The sequence below is a fragment of the Eptatretus burgeri genome, chromosome 1 (genome assembly GCF_056783735.1).
Source record: "Eptatretus burgeri isolate ZD-2024b chromosome 1, Ebu_testis_v1, whole genome shotgun sequence".
In the NCBI taxonomy this organism is placed as follows: domain Eukaryota; kingdom Metazoa; phylum Chordata; class Myxini; order Myxiniformes; family Myxinidae; genus Eptatretus; species Eptatretus burgeri.
In genome coordinates, this window is record NC_140961.1 from 145,783,444 (window position 1) to 145,802,834 (window position 19,391).

Genomic DNA, 19,391 nt, shown 5'->3' on the forward strand with positions numbered 1-19,391 from the left:
GCTTCAGGATATCCCCAAATTCCTTTTTATTACATAATGTAGAACAATTATCTCTCCAAAAATTGTTTATATCTCTTGAATTTAACTTGAATTAAATAAAAGTATTAGCATTGTTTCTGATGGAACGACGATGAAGGTGAAAGTATGATTGACTAAGATAAATACAATTACAACAAGAATGTCTCCCTCTTGTGTCGTGGCTGCCATTACCATTTGGTTTCTCTCATTAACACAATCATCAAAGATAACGAGGTTCTTTTTTGATTTATCCAAATCTTGGGGAGATGGTATATCATCCGTATTATCACAAAGAATACAAGTTACTGTTTTGATTTCTTTTTATATCTATGTGTATCACAAAATTGTTGTATTATATCTTCAATATTGTAATAATTTAGTTTGTTTTGAAGTTTAAATAAACCTATTATATCTTCTTTCTGAAGACCAGCATTAAAACTTTGCGAGAGTAGTTGATACTCTGTTGAAAACTCCACTTTGTGAAAATCATTAAATTATCATAATTTAAAAAGTTGGGAATCAGGAGCATCTTTAAAAGTAAGCAGGTTTATCCACATCCGATTGAACCATCTATGAGATATCTTTATGAATTTGGAAGATTTTTATGATTGTGGTATTTTATCTTATTTTCCCAAATGGGTAAGAAATCATTAATTTATATTTTTGGAAAACAGGTTATTTAAATTATTATTGGCTTTTTTAGAAAATCTATATGTTAACCTAAGTTCGGGTTTAATTTCGAGATAATTAATCCATTATTTTATTTATGCAATATCTTGTGTTGATATTTCCCTGAAAATGACAATTGTGAATAATATATAACAACAATCCTTTGAACATTTCTCTAATACGTTCAGTTTCTTCCCTTGTAAGGAAAGGTGTGTTATCACCCTCATACTTTACATTAATTTCTCGAATCAATCTTGGAAAATAATTCATTTTTGGTGTAAATGTAAAATAATTATTTTCATTTTTATATTTTTTATTATCAATAATTTGAAGATAATCACAGAATATAAATTGTTTATAGGTTTTTGACTCTGTGTTTAATACCACTCTATCACATGCAGGACAATTCTCAAATTTGTCATATGGAGAATCAGGGAATTCAAGAGGCTCAAATTGTAGTGAATTATTCATATTTATAAAGTAAAACTTTACTTAAACTGAAATTCATCTTTGGTATCATCTTTGGGACTTTCACAATCACCTATAAAACTACTTTCATAACTGTCGTTTGAACCCAAACTCTCAATATCATAACTGTCATTTGAACACAAACTCTCTGTATCATAATCACTCTCATAATCTTCAAAATCTTCAGTTGAATAATGACTCATATTTAATTAGTAGAAAAAAAACATTACCATAGATATCTATATACTTTTTTTCATTAAAAGATTCAACTACTACATTTTTTATATTAAAGGTAATTTTAAAATCATCCTGAACTAATATTGAACGAAATGTCATTTCACCTGATATATTAACATCCTTTATTTCATCAGGATTTATATCTTTCGTGTTGTTGAAAAAAATACAAATTTCTCCTTGCATATTACAGATGGTTTTATCTTTTCTTTCTTAAGCTTCATCCAGAAGGTTTTTATTTTTTGATACTTTGTCTTGTTTTAAGCCTGGTGTTGGCTTAGTGGTTAGGGTGGCGGCTTGGGATCCCAGTGTCCTGAGTTCAAGCCCCATTGGCTGCTGAATTAACACCAGGGGGTTGACTCAGCCTGTCATCCTTCCGAGGTCGGCGAAATGAGTGCCAGTGTACTGGTCCCGGTGTATGCCCCAGTTAGAATAGGTGTACCATATCCCTGTGTGTCATAAGAGGCGACCAGCGTGGCGTCAGGAAGGGCATCCGGCCATAAAACATTGCCTCACAAAAAGCCAAGCCCCTGCACAGCAGGGAAAAATGGCTGTAAAAACGGTAAAAAAAAAAAAATTCTTTTTCTTGTTTCATTGCTTTTTCTAGTTTTGAATATATTACCAGGAGAGGAGAAACTTTTGTTTGAGATACTTTAATTGATGTTCTTCCAGATATACTAAAAGACCTTCCACTGAAGGAAATTGAAGAACTCAGATTATTCACCATAATTGTTTTTATCCAATAGTTGTTATATTTATCATTGTTCAATTTTACATCCTTGACATATTTCTCAGTATCTTTAACAAATAAAGAGATTGATTGAAACTTGTCTTTTGTGTCTTGATACATTGTATTTTTTAAGTGAAAAAAGTTGGAGGATAAAATGGTTTTAAGCACAGATCCACCTATAAATTAAACAAAATTTTCATCAAGAACATTTTATTTTAAGCAAAGTTTTATTATATAAATATGGTGAATACAACATACTGCGATGTTTGTAATCACAAACATAAATATTATAAAAAACACCTTCAAACCAACAAACACAATTCAGTCTTTTCAAACAAATATCTCCACTTGACCAATAAACAAAACATTGTAATAGATGTGATCATGATATTCTTAATTTTTTTTTTATAATAAACACCTTCAATCACACAACCACAAGAACAATGAAGAAAGGGAAGCCAAATTCTCCATTGAAAACACTGATGGGGCATTTAAAGGGCATATAAAAATATGATTGTTTCGTTTTCAAGACCCTGGACCATCTTCAATCATGGAAGCTGTTGATATGCTTAAACAAAGTATTGAAACTATAATTAAAAACACATTAAGTGAAATGAAAACTTTTAAGTTTTATATTGGAGTAAAATTGAACATGGTTCGACAAGACGATGAAACTACTCCCTATATGAGGACAAACCCTCACTTTATCTCATCATTTCAAGATTTTGTAAGATGTGATGTTTACGATGATCTCCAGAGACAAGAACAAGATGGTGATAACACTGTAGTAGGTAGTGGATTTAATATCACAAAAATAATCTTTTTAGACATACACATCTTAAAATCAGATCCTCTTCAAGCTTCTTCTTATATTGATTTACCAAAAGAGATAAAACTTAAGAAAGCGGTTGTTAATATTCAAAACAAAGATAATAAACGTTTTCTTTGGTGTGTTCTTGCTCACTTACGAGAATACATTAAATGTTAAAGATTTAAAGTTTCCAATGTCATTGAGAGATATTCCAAAATTTGTGAAAATGAATAATCTATCTGTTAATGTATATGGATTAATGGATACAAACAAAGTTAAGATATTTAAAATTTCAAGAAACTATAAAAATGATGAAACACACATTGACCTTCTCCACTATACTTCAAAGGAAAAATCACATTATGCTTTCATCAAAAATTTCTCAAGATTAACCAAATCACAACTATATAAGAGAAAATGTAAAACATATCCTTGTAGGAGATGTCTCAACTCCTTTCACACAAAAGAACGATTAAGTCAACATTCGAAATATTGTAGTAATCATAAATCAACCGTAATCAATTTACCAAAAGCTGGTTCAAACATATAATTCAAAGATTTTAACAAATCTATAAAACATCCGTTTGTGATATATGCTGATTTTGAAAGTATCCTTGAAATTTTCTCATCCTTGAAAGTATCCTATACTGTTTCTCCAAATCCAAATAAATCATAGACAAATAAATATCAAAAACATACTCGTTGTGGTTTCTGTTATTATATCAAATCAGCTGTTGGTGATGAATTCAACAAGTTAGAACTTTATAGAGGAGAAGATGCCTCAGAGGAGTTTGTAGGACGATTGGAAAACGACTGTATAAGCCGAAGAGAAATCATGGTGAAAACCTATTACCCAATGTCATTAACAAAGGGAGAGAAAAAGGAATTTAGAAAGAACAGTATCTGTCATATTCGTGAGGAGAAAATTGAGGGAGAGGCGAAGGTCAGGGATCACTGTCATCGTATTGGTAAATATAGAGCTCCAGCTCATTCCCGTTGTAATCTTAATTACAAGCCTCCAAATTTTATTCCTGTCTTTCTTCACAACAACACTCACTATGACACACATCTATTTATAAATTAACTTTCAAAGACATCTGGAGATATTTCTGCCTTTCCTAACACAGATCAAAAACACATCTCATTCACAAAAACAATTCATACATCCCCCATAACCCATATCAGATTTCTTGACACATACAAGTTTATGGGAGATTCAATATCTGAGTTAGCATCAAATATTAAAAACTTCCTGAGTTTTAAATCATATTTCTCAAACCAAGAAGAGATTGATCTCTTATCACAAAAGGGAATATATCCATATGAATGTATGGATTCATTTGAGAAGTTTAAAGAAACACAACTTCATTCAAGGGAAAGTTTCTATGGAAAGTTCAATAAAACTCATATTTTCGAGAGAGATTATACACAAGCTCAAAAGGTTTGGGAGAAGTTTAATATAAAGAATCTTGGAGAATATCATGATTTGTATCTTAAAACTGATGTATTGTTATTGGTTGATGTGTTTGAAACTTTTAGAACAGTCTGTCATAATAAAAATTCCAATGGATTAGACCACGTTCACTATTACACAGCCCCGGGCTTGGCTTGGAGTTCCATGTTAAAAATGACAAAACAAAATTTGGAATTAATCAGTGAAATAGATATACTTTTAATGATAGAGAAGGCTGAAAGAGGAGGAATATCTCAAGTATGTTCCAAGAGATATGCGAAAGCAAATAACAAATATCTTCCTGATTATAATAGGAACGAGGACAGCTCTTACTTGATGTATTATGATGCTAACGATTTGTATGGGTGGGCTATGTCTCAATGTTTACCTTATAGAAAAATTAAATGGGTTAAAGAAAAACATTATGAAAAAGTTTTACTTGACATTGTAATCTCCTCTCAAAAATAATTGGATGAAGCTGAAGTTGGATATTATTTTGAGGTTGATTTGAAATATCCAGAAGAACTTCATAACAAACATAAAGACCTTCCTTATGCCCCTGATAAAGAAAGTCCAAGAAAAGAATGGTTAAGTGATTACCAACAGTCATTTAATATAAAAGGTAAATCTCCAGAAAAACTACTTACAACATTAAATGATAAAGAAAGTTATGTTTTACATCAAAGGAACTTGAGACAATATTTATCTGCTGGGTTGAGAGTGAGGAAAATTCATTGAATTTTGAAATTTAAACAAAGTTATTGGTTAAAGAAATATATTGATTTAATACAAAAAGGAGAACAAAAGCAAGAACAGATTTTGAGGACATTTATAAATTAATAAATAATGCTCTATTTGGAAAGACTCTGGAAAATTTTAGGAATCGACAAAACATAAGACTTTCTACATCTTGGAAACAGGCTTCAAAGTCAATTAATAGACCAAGTTTTGAATGAGCGGGGGTATTTTCAGAGAACTTTTGTGCTATTCATTTGAAAAAAGAGAGTATTGAAATGGATAAACGTATTTATATAGGAACATCAATTCTTGACTTGTCAAAGTCATTTATTTTTGACTATTACTATAATAATTTAAAATTAAAATATAAGGACAATGTGTCATTGTTATATATGGATACAGATAGTTTTATATTAGAAATTAAGACAAGTGATGTATATGAGGATATAATCGATAATATTGATATGTATGATATAAGTAATTATAAGTCTGATAGTATGTTGTTTTCAGTAAAGAATAAAAAAGGTTATTGGTAAGTTTAAGGATGAGTTGGGTGGAAAGGTCATGAGTGAATTTGTGGGTTTGAGATCAAAGTCTTATGCTTTTATGCATATTGATAATAATAACATTGAAAGGTGTGATAAGAAACTAAAGGGAATAAAAAAATATATAATCAAGGAAACAATCAACTTTAAACATTATTACATCTGTTTAACCTTAACAAAGGAAGAGTCCAGAAAAATGAATACAATAAGAAGTTATAAACATCAATTATATACAGAAGAGATGAAAAAGAAAGCATGAGGAGCTTTTGATGATAAAAGATATATTTTAGAGAATGGAATCAAGAGTATCCCTTATGGTTATAAGTATGTGTAGAGGGGCATCTTTTTACTGATTTATAAATGTTAGAACCAAGCAATAACCAAATTAAAGAGTGAAGATGTAATCAGCCTTGGTATTTAAATGGGAAACATAACGAATGTGAGAAATATCAAATAAGTCTTATTGAAAAAATAACCGGGGTAAAAGTAAATAAAACAAATAAGCGGATAAATTTAATTACAAAATAAGTTGGAGGATGCAAAGGAAAAAATAAATATCCTTGAATGGACTGAAATTTTGATGGTTATCAATTTAACAATGGAAAATCAATTTACTACAATCTCAAAATATGTGGATCAGGAGGTGGACAGACAAGAGCATTGAGAGAAGTTTATCATTTTATTTCTGCTCAACAAAGATACTTAAACCAAGAACTAAGTTCTAAAATAATATTTGTGAATATACTCGATGGTGATGAATGTAATCGGAAAATTAATTTATTACCTCGAATAGAACATGGACAAATATTTATTGGATCTCTCTTTGAGTGGAGTAAAAATATAAAAGGAAATCCGTAAGCAATGGGGCAGAGATCGATCTCTTCTTTTGACCCCATGGACTGAGACTCAGTGGGTGGGGGTGGGGGGGGGTTTAACCTGAGACAATTTAACATGAGCTTGTATGGGAAAAAATCATTCTCTTGTTTTGTCCTGATTGACCTTGAGTCAGAGAGGTTTCCCAACACATTTTTATGGGTTTTTTTTAGGTCTTGAGACAGCTTAACATGAGCTTGTATGGGAGAAAATCTTTCACCTGTTTTAACCGAACGAGCCTTGAGACAGAACGGTTAGCCTATACATTTACATGGGGGGGGGGGCGGGGGGGAGGAATCAGTCTCCTGTTTAGGGGTTTTCAGGGTTCAACTCGTAGAGTTTACCCCCTTTTTCCCCATTCATTTGCATGGATGCCTCAGAAGCCCCATTATTCCTCTACTTAGGCCTAAGTCACATTTGGCACGGCGGCTGTAGGGTCTACAAAATCTACGGCCACGAGCAATTATAGGGAGGCCGCAGTATTTCCACGGTCACACAATTTTGCAGTCACATATGTTTTTATTTTTTGGGGAGCCGCACGGCCTATTTAGAAATTGTGGAGACCGAAAACGTGGGGGTACCGTACGGTCATTGATTTGATGTCGCACGGTGACCTTAGGGCGTCCCTGCGGCGGCCATATAATTTTCAAAGCAGACGCAAGGTAGCCTCAAGGTGCCCGCAAGGCGACCGCAGCGGGGCCCAAAGGTGAACGTGCGGCCAGCCGGACGGTAACGAGTGGGTATATATATATATATATATATATATATATATATATATATATATATATATATATATACATATATATATATATATATATATATATATATATATATATATATATATATATATATATATATATATATATATATATATATATATATATACATATATATATATATATATATATATATATATATATATATATATACCAGTTCTTTTTTTACTGAAATAAAAATATAACAGTTCGGAATATACCAGTATAAATAACTGAATATAATATAACTATTATGTATATATATATATATATATATATATATATATATATATATATATATATATATATATATATATATATATATATATATATATATATATATATATATCTGAATACACCAGTTCGGAGTACAGGCAAACACCTATATTCCGATCTCTAGCGGCAGCGCACGGTGGACGCACGGTTGATGCAGACTGCCACGGTGGCCCACATAGGACACACGGCAGGCGTAGGGGAACTGTGCGTCGACCCTGTATTGCCCACAGGTAGTCACACAGACCGCAAGGCCACTGTCCATTGAACACAGGGACGCCTTAGGACTACCCTACGGTGACCATGAAAATAGTGCGGCCGCCGTAATTTTTTTAGGGTTGGCAAAATTCATTTTTCATTCATAAGAGCCTACGGCAGCCGCACGAATAACGCAAGCCCACCATACGCCCTACGTACGGTCGGCGCGGAACACATCTACGTCACAGCTTGGCTTGTCGAATTGCTTCGGCCAATGTAGAAATGGCAAAAGTTATAACTCCGCGCTATAATTCCACGGCGACCCCTACGGCCTGTAAACGATAGCCATACGGCGTCGGGCCACCCTGAGGCCACCTCAGCAACTCTGCGGCTGCCGCACCTTTCTGTCAATTCAGGGGGGTACGGCCGCAGTATCCTAGCAGTAGAGCAAATGTGACTTAGGCCTTACACCGAAACAGTGCCAGTGCAGCCAATTATATTGGACCCTTTAGCTTGATCAGGACTTTTCGGGACTCCAACAATGCCCTTTGAAACAACACTTACATTCTCCAAAATAAACATAAACCACTGAATAATAAAATTCAAATCTATAAATGCTCAAATTTTGCTCGAAGCATATTAACCTTTCCAAACAAAGAATGAAGAGCACAGCGAGCTGGCAGCACACACTCACCCACAAAGATCAATGTGTCTCTCCTTCTCTGATCTGTGAGCTCGTGCCTTCCATTAGCCTACTCTGCACCAAGACTCCTCCAGGTTTTAATGCTCCTGCCTGACTCGCCAAATTGTCGAATAAATTTTCCAAGTCATCCTGTACATTTGAACATTTATTTAACAAACAACATAAACAGATACGTACAAACACATACATATGCGCATAGGAGTGAACGGAAATACAGATTTGTTCCAGATCTCTGAAATGCATTGATAATTTTAATTTCTGAGATAGTGTTCAGTGAGACGCAGCTCTTTATCATTTTAACTGCTGGTGACACAGTTTGTCAGGTCGATGTATTTCCAGGTGGAAAGCATTTCCAGCTTTTGTGCAACAATCAGCTTAATTTCAAAGGATTGCAGTATATATTTCAAGACAAGATGTGTAGAATTTCTCCCGGCACAGGAATGACGCAACTCTGAAATCCTTTGGGCATGAAGATGGATCACAGACAATTTATGGTATGGAAGGGGAATATAAAGCAAGCAGTGTTTTTTTAAAATACGTCTGGACATTTCCTGAGAACAACATTCTTCGTTGAGTTGCAATAACATTCCTCTATCCAGCTTGCTGGTTCCATATATTTTATCATGTCATAAAATCCCTAAGTAAGTAAAATATATATTTAAATAATAGGCAATTCATTTTTTACTTAACTCAGCTTACTGTAAAAGTCAGCTTGCTCATCACATTTTTAATAGTCAGGTTGATCTTTCCATACAAAGGAGAGATATGATTATGTCAATTAAAATTAAAATAGATACATTTTCAATCACATAGAGTCAAATCATATTTTTGTACATTTTCTCTTGCACAATTAACACATTTATTTCAATATAAACTTATAATTATAAGCATTGTATTATTGTTTTTATCACACTCAAACCCATTATAGTAATTTCGGAGAAATTTCATCGACAGTGCTTTGGGGAATCCTGGAGAGTTATGGAGTGCCTTCAAGACCACTGTCCTTGATGTTGCCGGTGGATGCGTTGGAACTCACCAGAGGGCGAAGAAAAATTTTCTCTTTCAAGGGACACTGGGTACCATTGATCAGATTCACAGAGCCAGGATGAATCGCAGAGCTGAGCTCTTCAGGGAGCTGAGGCGTAAAACTGTACATGTGCTAAGGGTGGACAAGGAGGCCGATGTGCGAGGAATCTGTGAGGGGGTAGAGCATCACCTGTGGTCAAGTGATTCTCATCCTGCTTAAAAGGGAATTCGCGCATTGCGTTCCTCCAAGCCCGTCCATCGGTGTACTGCAGTGAGAACGGAGGGTGGTGGGCTCTTCAGAGAGGAGTCTGAAGTGAAAGCCACCAGGGCCGGTTACTTTGAGTGGCTGCACCGAGCTAATCCACCACCTTTCGAGGTGGATGTCAGGGGTGTTACTTTCCCAAATGCTGATCCTCCAATCAACTGTGATTTACTTCATTTGTGGAAACACAGGCAGTAGTGAACAGGTTGAAATGGGGGTAAATCTCCTTGGATCTGTGGCATCCATGCTGAACTTCTCAAGGCTGGTGGAAATTCTGTATTTGTGTACTTTCATGCAGTTCTGTGTTCTTCCTGGAACACAGGCATAATCCCAACTGACTGAAAGAGCGGCCTTGTTATCCCTCTCTGGAAAGGGAAGGATGATCGCCAGGACTGCAACAACTACCAAGAGGTGATGCTGCTCTCAGAGCCGGGCAAGGTCTTTGCTCATATAATTCTTGTGAGGGTTCGGCACCATATGCTTGGGCATCAGTGTCCAGAGCAGTCAGGCTTTACACGAAAGAGGTCGATGATTGACCACATCCTTGCTCTTCAGGTACTCAAACAATGCAGATGAGAGTTTCGGCAAGGGCTGCTTGCAGCCTATGTTGATCTCTTTAAAGTGTTTGATTCAGTAAATTGGGATGTCCTCTGGAGGATTCTTGGTCTTCGTGGGGTGCCACCAAAACTGATCAATTTGATGTCTGAACTGCACTGTACTGAGAGTGCTGTGAGATGTGGTGATAGCATCTCTGACTTATTTCCAGTTGTAACTCGAGTTCCTCAGAGGTGTGTACTGGCCCCCACACTTTTCAGCACTTGTATGGACTGGATTCTGGGGAGAATGTTGGAGAGATCAAGCTGCGGTGCATCGTTTGGGAATGTCAAGATCTCTGACCTTGATTTCACAGATCATGCAGTCATCTTTGCAGAGACTCTAGATATGATTTTAGTGGCCATCGAGATGCTGAATGAGGAGTCAATGCTGCTGGGATTACGGGTTTCCTGGGTCAAAACTAACATCCAGACTTTCAATAACATCTTGGATGCTGCTATCTTGCTTGTACCTGTTTATGGCGAGGAAGTTGAGATTGTCGAGAGATTCACTTACCTTGGCAGTGATACTCATGGCTCTGCTGGCTGTGAGTGAAAGGTCAACAGACATCAGTGTCTGGCCTGAGGAGTCATGGATTCACTGGATCATGGGGTTTGGCACTGCCGGTACCTGTGGGGGAGGATGAAAGTCTGAGTCTTCAGTTCCTTGGGGCTTCCAGTCTTGCTCTATGGATGTGAGACTTGGACTCTGACCAGGTATCTGAAGTGGAGACTTAATTAGTTTGGTACCAGGTCTCTTCGGAGTATCCTTGGCTATCTCTGGTCAGACTGTGTCCAACGAGGGGTTGCGAAGACAGACTCAAATGAGATTTCTTACCTGCATAGCCCGTGGGCATCAGCTGCAGCTGCATGGACATGTGGCTCATTTTCCTGACGCTGATCCTGCTCACCAGATTCTCTCGGCGAGGGAGCCTCATGAATGGAGGAGGCCAATGGGCCGACCACATGCCTCATTGTAGTAGCAGATTGATCAGCAACTCAATAAGATGGGGATGGGCCAGGCAACTGTCTGATAGATGGCCAGACGGAGGCCCCTGTAGTACCGGCGGAAAGTGAACGCAGTGGCACGCTACTCCGGCGCAACTTCCATACCTGACCTGTCCTGACCCAAGGTTCCCAAGCCCACCACCCTAATCATTTAGCCAACACCAGGCATTGAAATGGTTCCACCACAACACAGTTTATGACAACTAATGGTACTCAGAGTTGTATCTAATGACAGACTTGTGATAACTGAGACTCTCTTATGTTTAACCCGAGTAAGACACCTCCATATTTTGTGAAAAGGCAAATATAGCTAAAACCGAGCTGTTAGTTGATGTTGAAGTAGGTGTTCCATTGGCTGGAATTCGTTGATGGATTCCAATGACCTCAGGATATGCTTCGTGAAGAGTATTTGAGCTGTCTCCAACATTAGGAACAAATTCCCAATTTCTGCAAAGACTTCCTGTGTCAGAAAGGAGACCCATCCAGGATTGCAACCTCAGCCAAGAAACTGCTTTGGAAGAATTGATGCTCTGTGTACCCAGAGAACAATATAAGACAGGCAGGAAATATGATGCTGTATGTAATTGTATGTTTATTTTTTTAATACAGAGTAACACTTTGGAGTAAATATAGAAACGAGAAACCCGTAAGCAATGACGATAATCGCAAAAGCTTTAGACGCAGTGGAAAACCTTCCCTCCGTACTTCTGTTTGCAGGCACGAATGCTAAGCACACAAGGAAAGTAAAAAGTATGCTAAAAGAGATGTACTTGTTCTGTATGCTAGATGAGTAAACCATTGGCTTTCTCGTGGTCAGGTAGAAACAAATGCCTGCAAGAAGCGCTGTGTACATGAGGGCACAAACCCCCCATGCCAACGATGCTCCAGCACACTCAATAATGAGATGCCGTTGTTGTGCGTCATTGTTGTAGTGAGGTTTTTCCAATCCAAGAACAGCCCAAGCTGTGCAAAGTGTCCACTGAGGAAGCAAGAACATAAAAACGGCAGCTTGCCTTATCAAGGGTGGACATTTGTTACAAACACCCCTGTTACTCAGGAACCCTGTTAATGAGGTCATCACGAAGTGCAACAAGAAGAATTAGAATGTTAGAAAAGGAAAACTTTCATATTTCAGAAAACAAGTGCATTTTCCAATTCCCAGTTTAAAAATCTAACATTAATCATCTTTCCTTTTGATTTCCACAATATCTAGGCTATTGTCGGAGCAGGGTGGCAGATGGGGCATTTTGCCTCCTGATTTAATGGAATTAATTATTGTATGACGAATGAGAGCAAATTCGCATATGACTGTATTTTCTTGTGTTACATTTCACAACAAGGGGCTTTTCAGTTTGCATGGACCACACAATGTTGTCGCATTTACTGTTGTGACGACATTGACTAAGGATGTCCGATAAGTGATAACTTCTGTTTCAGGTTGAACGTTGAGGTTGTACCTGGAAAAAGTGAGATTGGACGGTTTGCTATCTGCAACACAGAAACAACTGCAGTTGTCAGGCAAATACAGAAAAAAGGCTCCTGCACCTGACAAGCACTTTGAGTGGGCCTTCCGAGGAAAGGCACACTGCTCGCAAAACATGCAATAATGGCAAGGAGAAGTACCATAGTATCTCTTTCAAAACTATCGTTTATGTAAAGAAACAAAATGACTAGTATTGATAGGACAGAGCCAAATACAGCAAAGGCCAAAGTTGTTAGACCTAATGGATCAGAGAATGCCAAGAATTCCTCCAACAATGGGTCACAGGCATTTCGTGCTTCGTTAGACTGAAAGTTATTTGGGCACCGGAAGCACTCCTGTGAATCTGGAATTGGAAATAAATTTTCTTAGTAAAATTGAAGTACTCGACATGTACAATTTATTTATATATTTTTTATCTTCTTGTCTATCTTCAACCAAGGAAGGAACATCTTAATTTTGGATTTTCTCGGACTTTCGTACCCAATTCAATGCATTGAGACACACACAAGAGCCCAATTTTAAAACGTTTCTGTTTTGCAGACATTCATATCGGTGAATATTAAACAGGACTTAAATCGATTATTACCAATTATTATTATGCAATTAAATATTCACTTTTTTTTTTCAAGACACAGATATTGTGGTTCTTGGAATGGAATAATAATTAAAAAAAAACATTCAACTATGTGTGACATCTCATATGCAAATTGATTCAATTAGATCACAAAGGGCTAGCACTTATTTACAAGATTTATGTGTATGCGCGAATGACTTGAGTGGTCATGTAATGTTCAACAACATTTCTGACATTTGTGACATTTGCTATGTTTGAACAAAATCGGTCCATGCATGTATGAGAAATGGTTGGGGACACTTTTAAGTAACAAAATGGCCACCAGTTGGCCATCGTGGATCTTATCTCAAAAAACAATGACGTGCATAAATATGCCATCATACATTATCTGTGTGCTAAGTTTGAATAAGATCGGTAAATGCATGTGCAAGAAATGTTTGAGAACGTGTTCAACACCGGAGTTTTTTTACAACTAAAATGGCCGCCAGTCTACCAGTCGACCATCTTTGATCGGATTGCAAAATGCAGTGAGAAGCAAATGTATGCCATTATTTACTGTACTTGCACCAAGTTTGAACATAATCGGACTTAGCATGTTCAGGAAATGGTTGGGGACACGTTCAAGTAACAAAATGGTGGAAACTTGGCCATCTAGGATCTGATCTCGAAAAAACAGATGATGTGCACATGTAAGCCACCATTCTTTGTGTGTCTTACAGGTTTGAATCACCACGGTAAATTCATGTCTGATAAATGGTTGAGGAATTGTTCAACATCAGGTGTTTTTACAACTAAATGGCCGCCAGTCGGCCATCTTTGATCACTTTGTGAAACAAAATGAGGTGCTTATGTACACCATCATGCGTTGTGTTTTTGCCAAGTATGAATAAAATTGGTCCATACTTGTCCGTGATATGGGTGCGGATGCATGCACGGACACGGAAATCAAGACTAAATCCATAAATCCACATTTCAGACAAAGTCCAATGGGGGCTACTAATCTTGATTTATCACTTTCCTTGTCAAATATAAACGTCATGTGACTAACTTTGGTTATTTACCACTGGCGTTTGAAAATTCTTCGATGTTGCATCGGATACAGTGAAAGCAGCAGAAAGGCTCCCCAATGATATTCACTTTGCGACTCCCTGCAGCACAAGGTAAGCTGCACACAGACTGGGGAACCTGGAAACACATACAAGGATCGTTGTCAGGACAGGAATTGTATTGGTATCCAAATTTAATTAGTCACTTTTAACATTTTATTTCGATTTGTTGACACATATTTAAATGACTTGGTCTTCTTTCTACCAGGGTCTAGGCTCTTGGAGGAGCTCAACAGCACAGGGCATCAGGTTCATAAACTAGTGAAGGGATTGGAGTGGGGAATAAGAGGGGATCCCCATACATACTGCATTTATGAAAGGAGGAATAACACAAAAACTACTAACAAGGGACCAGAGACAAACAGAAATGAAAATCAGCAAATTCAGAAGAGAACAAGTATATGCATGGGTGAGCACATGAGGTAGTGCTGGGAAGCACATTTGAAAGAGTGCAGTGATGGAGACATGATAATGGACACAGGAGATGAAACCACATTTGGGAGAATAAGAGGAAAAATTAATTCTGGTGGAGTACATGGGGGTTTCCAAAGGAACATGCATGACCCAGTGTGGCTTCCAAGGGGCAGAGTAGGAGAAGGTAAGAAGAGCAAGGCCTGATGTGCTTGTATAAAATAGAGGCAACCAACCTACTGCTTCTGGGAGAGTGATCATCCTTGTGAATCTGCCTCCTGCCTTGAGATTCCGATGGTGCGGAAGGCCTTTTTTCAACTGCCTCAAGAGGAACAAGGTGGGAAGCAGGAGCACCAGCCCATAGTGGGGAGCAATATGACATGGAGCTCCGTGTGAAAACCTTGCACACTGATGAGTTCCATGCACACTAAATGCCTTACCTCTCTAGAAAATAACCGGACAATGACTGGCCTTTGATGCAAGGATAGCGATGTGATCCTCCCATGAAGAGTTATGGCGGATAGTGAGGCCAAGGCATTCCAGAGACTGCACCTCTTTCCAGAAACTGTGGAAAGAAGTGTATTGGATAGTTTGATTGCTCATCCTTGTGGGATGACAGCGTGAAAATGTAAAGGTGTGGGAACAAATATCTGGCAAAATATGACTTGCCAGCATTGAACATCATGTGTCAAGTGACTGACTGGTCGGCTTATCTTGTGACATCTGGCAAAAGGGATTCAAGAGTGGCCAGCCCTTCACAAGTGTGATGTATTGCACTGCACAAAGTGGAGTCATCGGCAGAACTGGAATGTTGTTTTTCAAGAGAATAAATCAATGGTCTCCTGGTATTCACTTCCTTGCTCACTTTTCTCAACCAAAGTCCCAATGTCCTCCCAATGCCAGGACCCATGATTTGGGGAATTATTGATGAAAGTCTATCTTGGCCTTCCACTCTGTTGTTGGTGTTTCCCCCCTCTCTCATCTATTCCTTTTGTCCTGTTGCGTCCTGTACAATGTTGACATCAATTTGCTGAGTTTAAAATTCCAAGTTTTTAAATACATTAAATTCACTTCTGTTTTTGATAGTTTGGAAGACGTTGACTCATGAAGACAGAAAAATGATAGGCCCATAAACTTAGCTTCATCATGGATAGTTAAGAGCTGCATGATAATTAATTAATTTGATTTTATCGTGAAATAAACAAGTTTTAATCAAATAACTCTTTATAATAAATATCTGTCTTTGTTTTCTCAGGTGATATGAAGGACAAAGCTTTGGAAAATTGATTCCAATCATTAAGATTAAAAATTTTTAAATGGAGTGTGTAACAGAGCTGCCATTGTGGAGCTTTATTCTGTCAATCAAGACTCCATTACAATTGCTCAAAGTTTTTTTTAAAGGAGATTCTTTGAAGTCCAACGTCTATGTGGAAAGACCACAAACATTACCTGATCTGAAAGACACCATTGCCGATGAAATAAGTCACATTTCTTCTAAAACACCAGCACATAATGGAAAACTTATTTTTCTGCAGTCGGGAATGCGTACCTTTCAATGGAAGTCATCTAACATCAGTCATTTTCAAGAAATTAAGTGTGAATGTCACCAATATTTCCGTGCCATGTTCTTTTAAATATCTGGTATCCCAAAGTTATACTTTTAAAATAAAACAATTTCTCAACAAAACAAATATGTTCATGAATTAATTGTCACCCTGTATTATCACTATCACCAAAACCATGATAATCAATTGTCCTTTACAATTCCTTAATATTTATATATAAATCATGACCAATCAATAAGAAAAAGCAAGCATTCAATTTTTAATCTAATTGTTTTTTTCAGATTATATCAACAAAACAACAGGAAAACCAACATTGACATTTAGTATTTATGGTATTTGCTCCTTGACAAGCCTCGGATTTGTGTTTTAAAAGTTAACGTAATGCCATATTAACAGAAACATGAACTTTGTATGTCAAAGATTATTTGCCTTGCTGCCCTCAGTGTTCCAGACAATCGTCTTCTCATCAATTTGAAACTGCTCTTCTGGTGCAGAGGAAGAGTCATACGATCCAACAACCTTGAAGATTATGTCACCACTGCTATTCTTTTGCCAGTTTATGAGGTCATAAAATGCAGGTGGATCTCCATTTTCATCGAACTGTACGACATTACCAAGGCTGTTTACAAATCGTACCTTTTTCAGATAAAAGAGTAACTGGAAAAGTATGCAAAAAAGAAGAGTACTTCACTTAACACGCACTATTTTATATTGCAACACAATGGTATATTGGCTTTGAATATGTAGTTTTAATTGAACTACTGCAGAAGGTACCAATGTCTCGTGAAATTACAGAATGCTTCGGCTCTCGCTAAGCTCTTTTGCAAGTATTCAGCTGAAAGTAAACATCCTGGATATGTCATCACCTGCCGCATTCCAGCACAAGGTTACACTTGGTAGTAAGTGAACAACCAACTCTCCATGTTCAACAGGAACGATAGATGAGTCACAAAGAGGGGCAGAAGAGCAGAATTTAAATGAAATTTCCATATTTTCTGGTGTCAGGAGGTTTCAGAATGTGGTACGTAGCCCTCCCAGGTCTCAAATTACGTCCACTTTTGCTTAGGTAAGGGAACACAGTTCATGGCCAAGCTGTACAACTATATATATATATATATATATATATATATATATATATATATATATATATATATATATATATATATATATATATATATATATATTGGGTATATTGTCGAGGCTCGTAAGAGAGCTAAACCACAACACACAACAAGGGGGGCAGGAGACAAGAGGGGTTGGAGAGGGAAGGACAAAACAGTGGGGAACAGAAACATTTGGAGACCTGTGGAAGGGAGAGTGATAGGGTGGGGAACACGGGGTATACATGATGGACACTATAGGGATTTTCAGGAAGGAAAGCAGGGAGTTTGAAGGAGGTTGGGTTGGGGTGGATTAATGGGGGTAGAAAAGATGGTGGTTTTGGATGTGGAAAGATAAGAAGTGGTGGTGAACAGCTGTTTTGAAGGCCTGGAGGGAAGAATAGGATTGAAGAGAGTGTGGGAGTTTATTCCAAAGGCAGGAAAAAAAAAAAGAGGAATGAAAGAGAGAAGGTGAGCAGTGATTCGTGATTTTGGTAGTTTTAACAGATGGGGGTTTCTGGCAGACCTTGAGCACCCTTCGGAAATATGGGGGGGGGGACATAATCACAGACAGCAGGGAGCGTGGGGGGCGCAACTGGAGAGGAGATGGTAGAAGACAAAAAGACCACCGACATGGCTGTAGTCTGATAGTGTGGAAACTGAATTATTAAAATCAAATTTATAATCATGTAAAATGCAAAATATAATGTAAAAACAATGACTCTCTCCTACCCCTCCCCACACCCCTCCCCTAGAAGCTGAAAACAAACTCCAAACAAACCAAAACCTTTCTTTGTGGCATATTTGAAGTCCACAAAGTTCCACCTGATATCTTGGTAAAAACTGTTTTTATACTGTCAATATTCTATTTAACCTTAAGTCTTCGGCTCGCAATACCATGAGAGTCGAGGTTTTCCTTCTGTGCACAGAAGTGTCTTTTATTTTACTGAATAAAAGGCTTGTATACGAACTTCCATTTTTCTGTCTCAAGGCAGCAGGAAACTGCTTCCACAAGAGTGCGAGACCCAAAGTCTTAGCCTCACCGAGGGAGATATTAGTAGTTCTAAATGCTTTGGTTTCCCAAGCGTGAAGCCGAGAAAAGTAAGAGGCAGAAGCACCAGTGCAGAAGGGAGAGCAGTACTCCATCAGGCTGCAGACACAGACAAAAGCTTTGTTTGTAGTCAGGAACTCAGGTGGGCCAAGGAAGGACTTTGCATGATGGAGCATTCCCAGTCGGCGACTGGCTTTGGAGACCAGGTTGGAAATATGTTGCATAATAATATGTTGGAAATATGTTGGATAATATTAACTCATATTATGTTGGAACTTGGTTCTTGGTTTAAGTCTCGTTGTTGAATAGATGTGAAATTAAAAACCTCTCAATGTTCTGCTTTGAGAACATCCTGAGTCATTTCATTTTGAGATTGTCATATATTATTTTTCCATTGATTTCTTGACATCCATTAAATCTTTTGAAAACCCTCAGGCTGTGTTCTTTAATTAGGCTTGTCTTTGTTATTTATTCGACAAGACCTTTTTGATGTTTACCATATTCATTATGTTTTCCATAAAAATACAAGGTTGTGATTTTTCCCCACTCTTTGGTTTGGTTATTGCTTGGTGGTTTAGTTGTGCTGTGCGGTTTGATTGTGTTGATTAAATTAGTTGTGTGGGGTGGTTCGGTTGTGTTGATTGGTTTGATTGTGCTGATTAGTTTGGTTGTGCTTTGTGGTTTGAGGTCTTGTGCCATCCCCTCATAAGCATTCTCTTTTAAAATCAGTTTTTAAAATAAGTT

The 19,391-nt window shown here is 37.3% G+C and overlaps 1 protein-coding gene across 1 annotated transcript in view; it reads right to left on the reverse strand.

Annotated features, from left to right (window-relative positions):
* Nucleotides 1–8,653: 8,653 nt before the first annotated feature.
* LOC147035692 (extracellular calcium-sensing receptor-like) overlaps nucleotides 8,654–19,391 on the reverse strand; it is a 28,103-nt gene continuing 17,365 nt past the window's right edge. The window contains exons 2-3 of the mRNA XM_085846865.1: nucleotides 14,476–14,599; nucleotides 8,654–12,336 (exon numbers count right to left, since the gene is read on the reverse strand). Of these exons, the coding sequence (XP_085702991.1) occupies nucleotides 12,278–12,336; nucleotides 14,476–14,599 (183 nt within the window). The 3' untranslated portion in view covers nucleotides 8,654–12,277. The remainder of the gene's footprint in view (nucleotides 12,337–14,475; nucleotides 14,600–19,391) is intronic.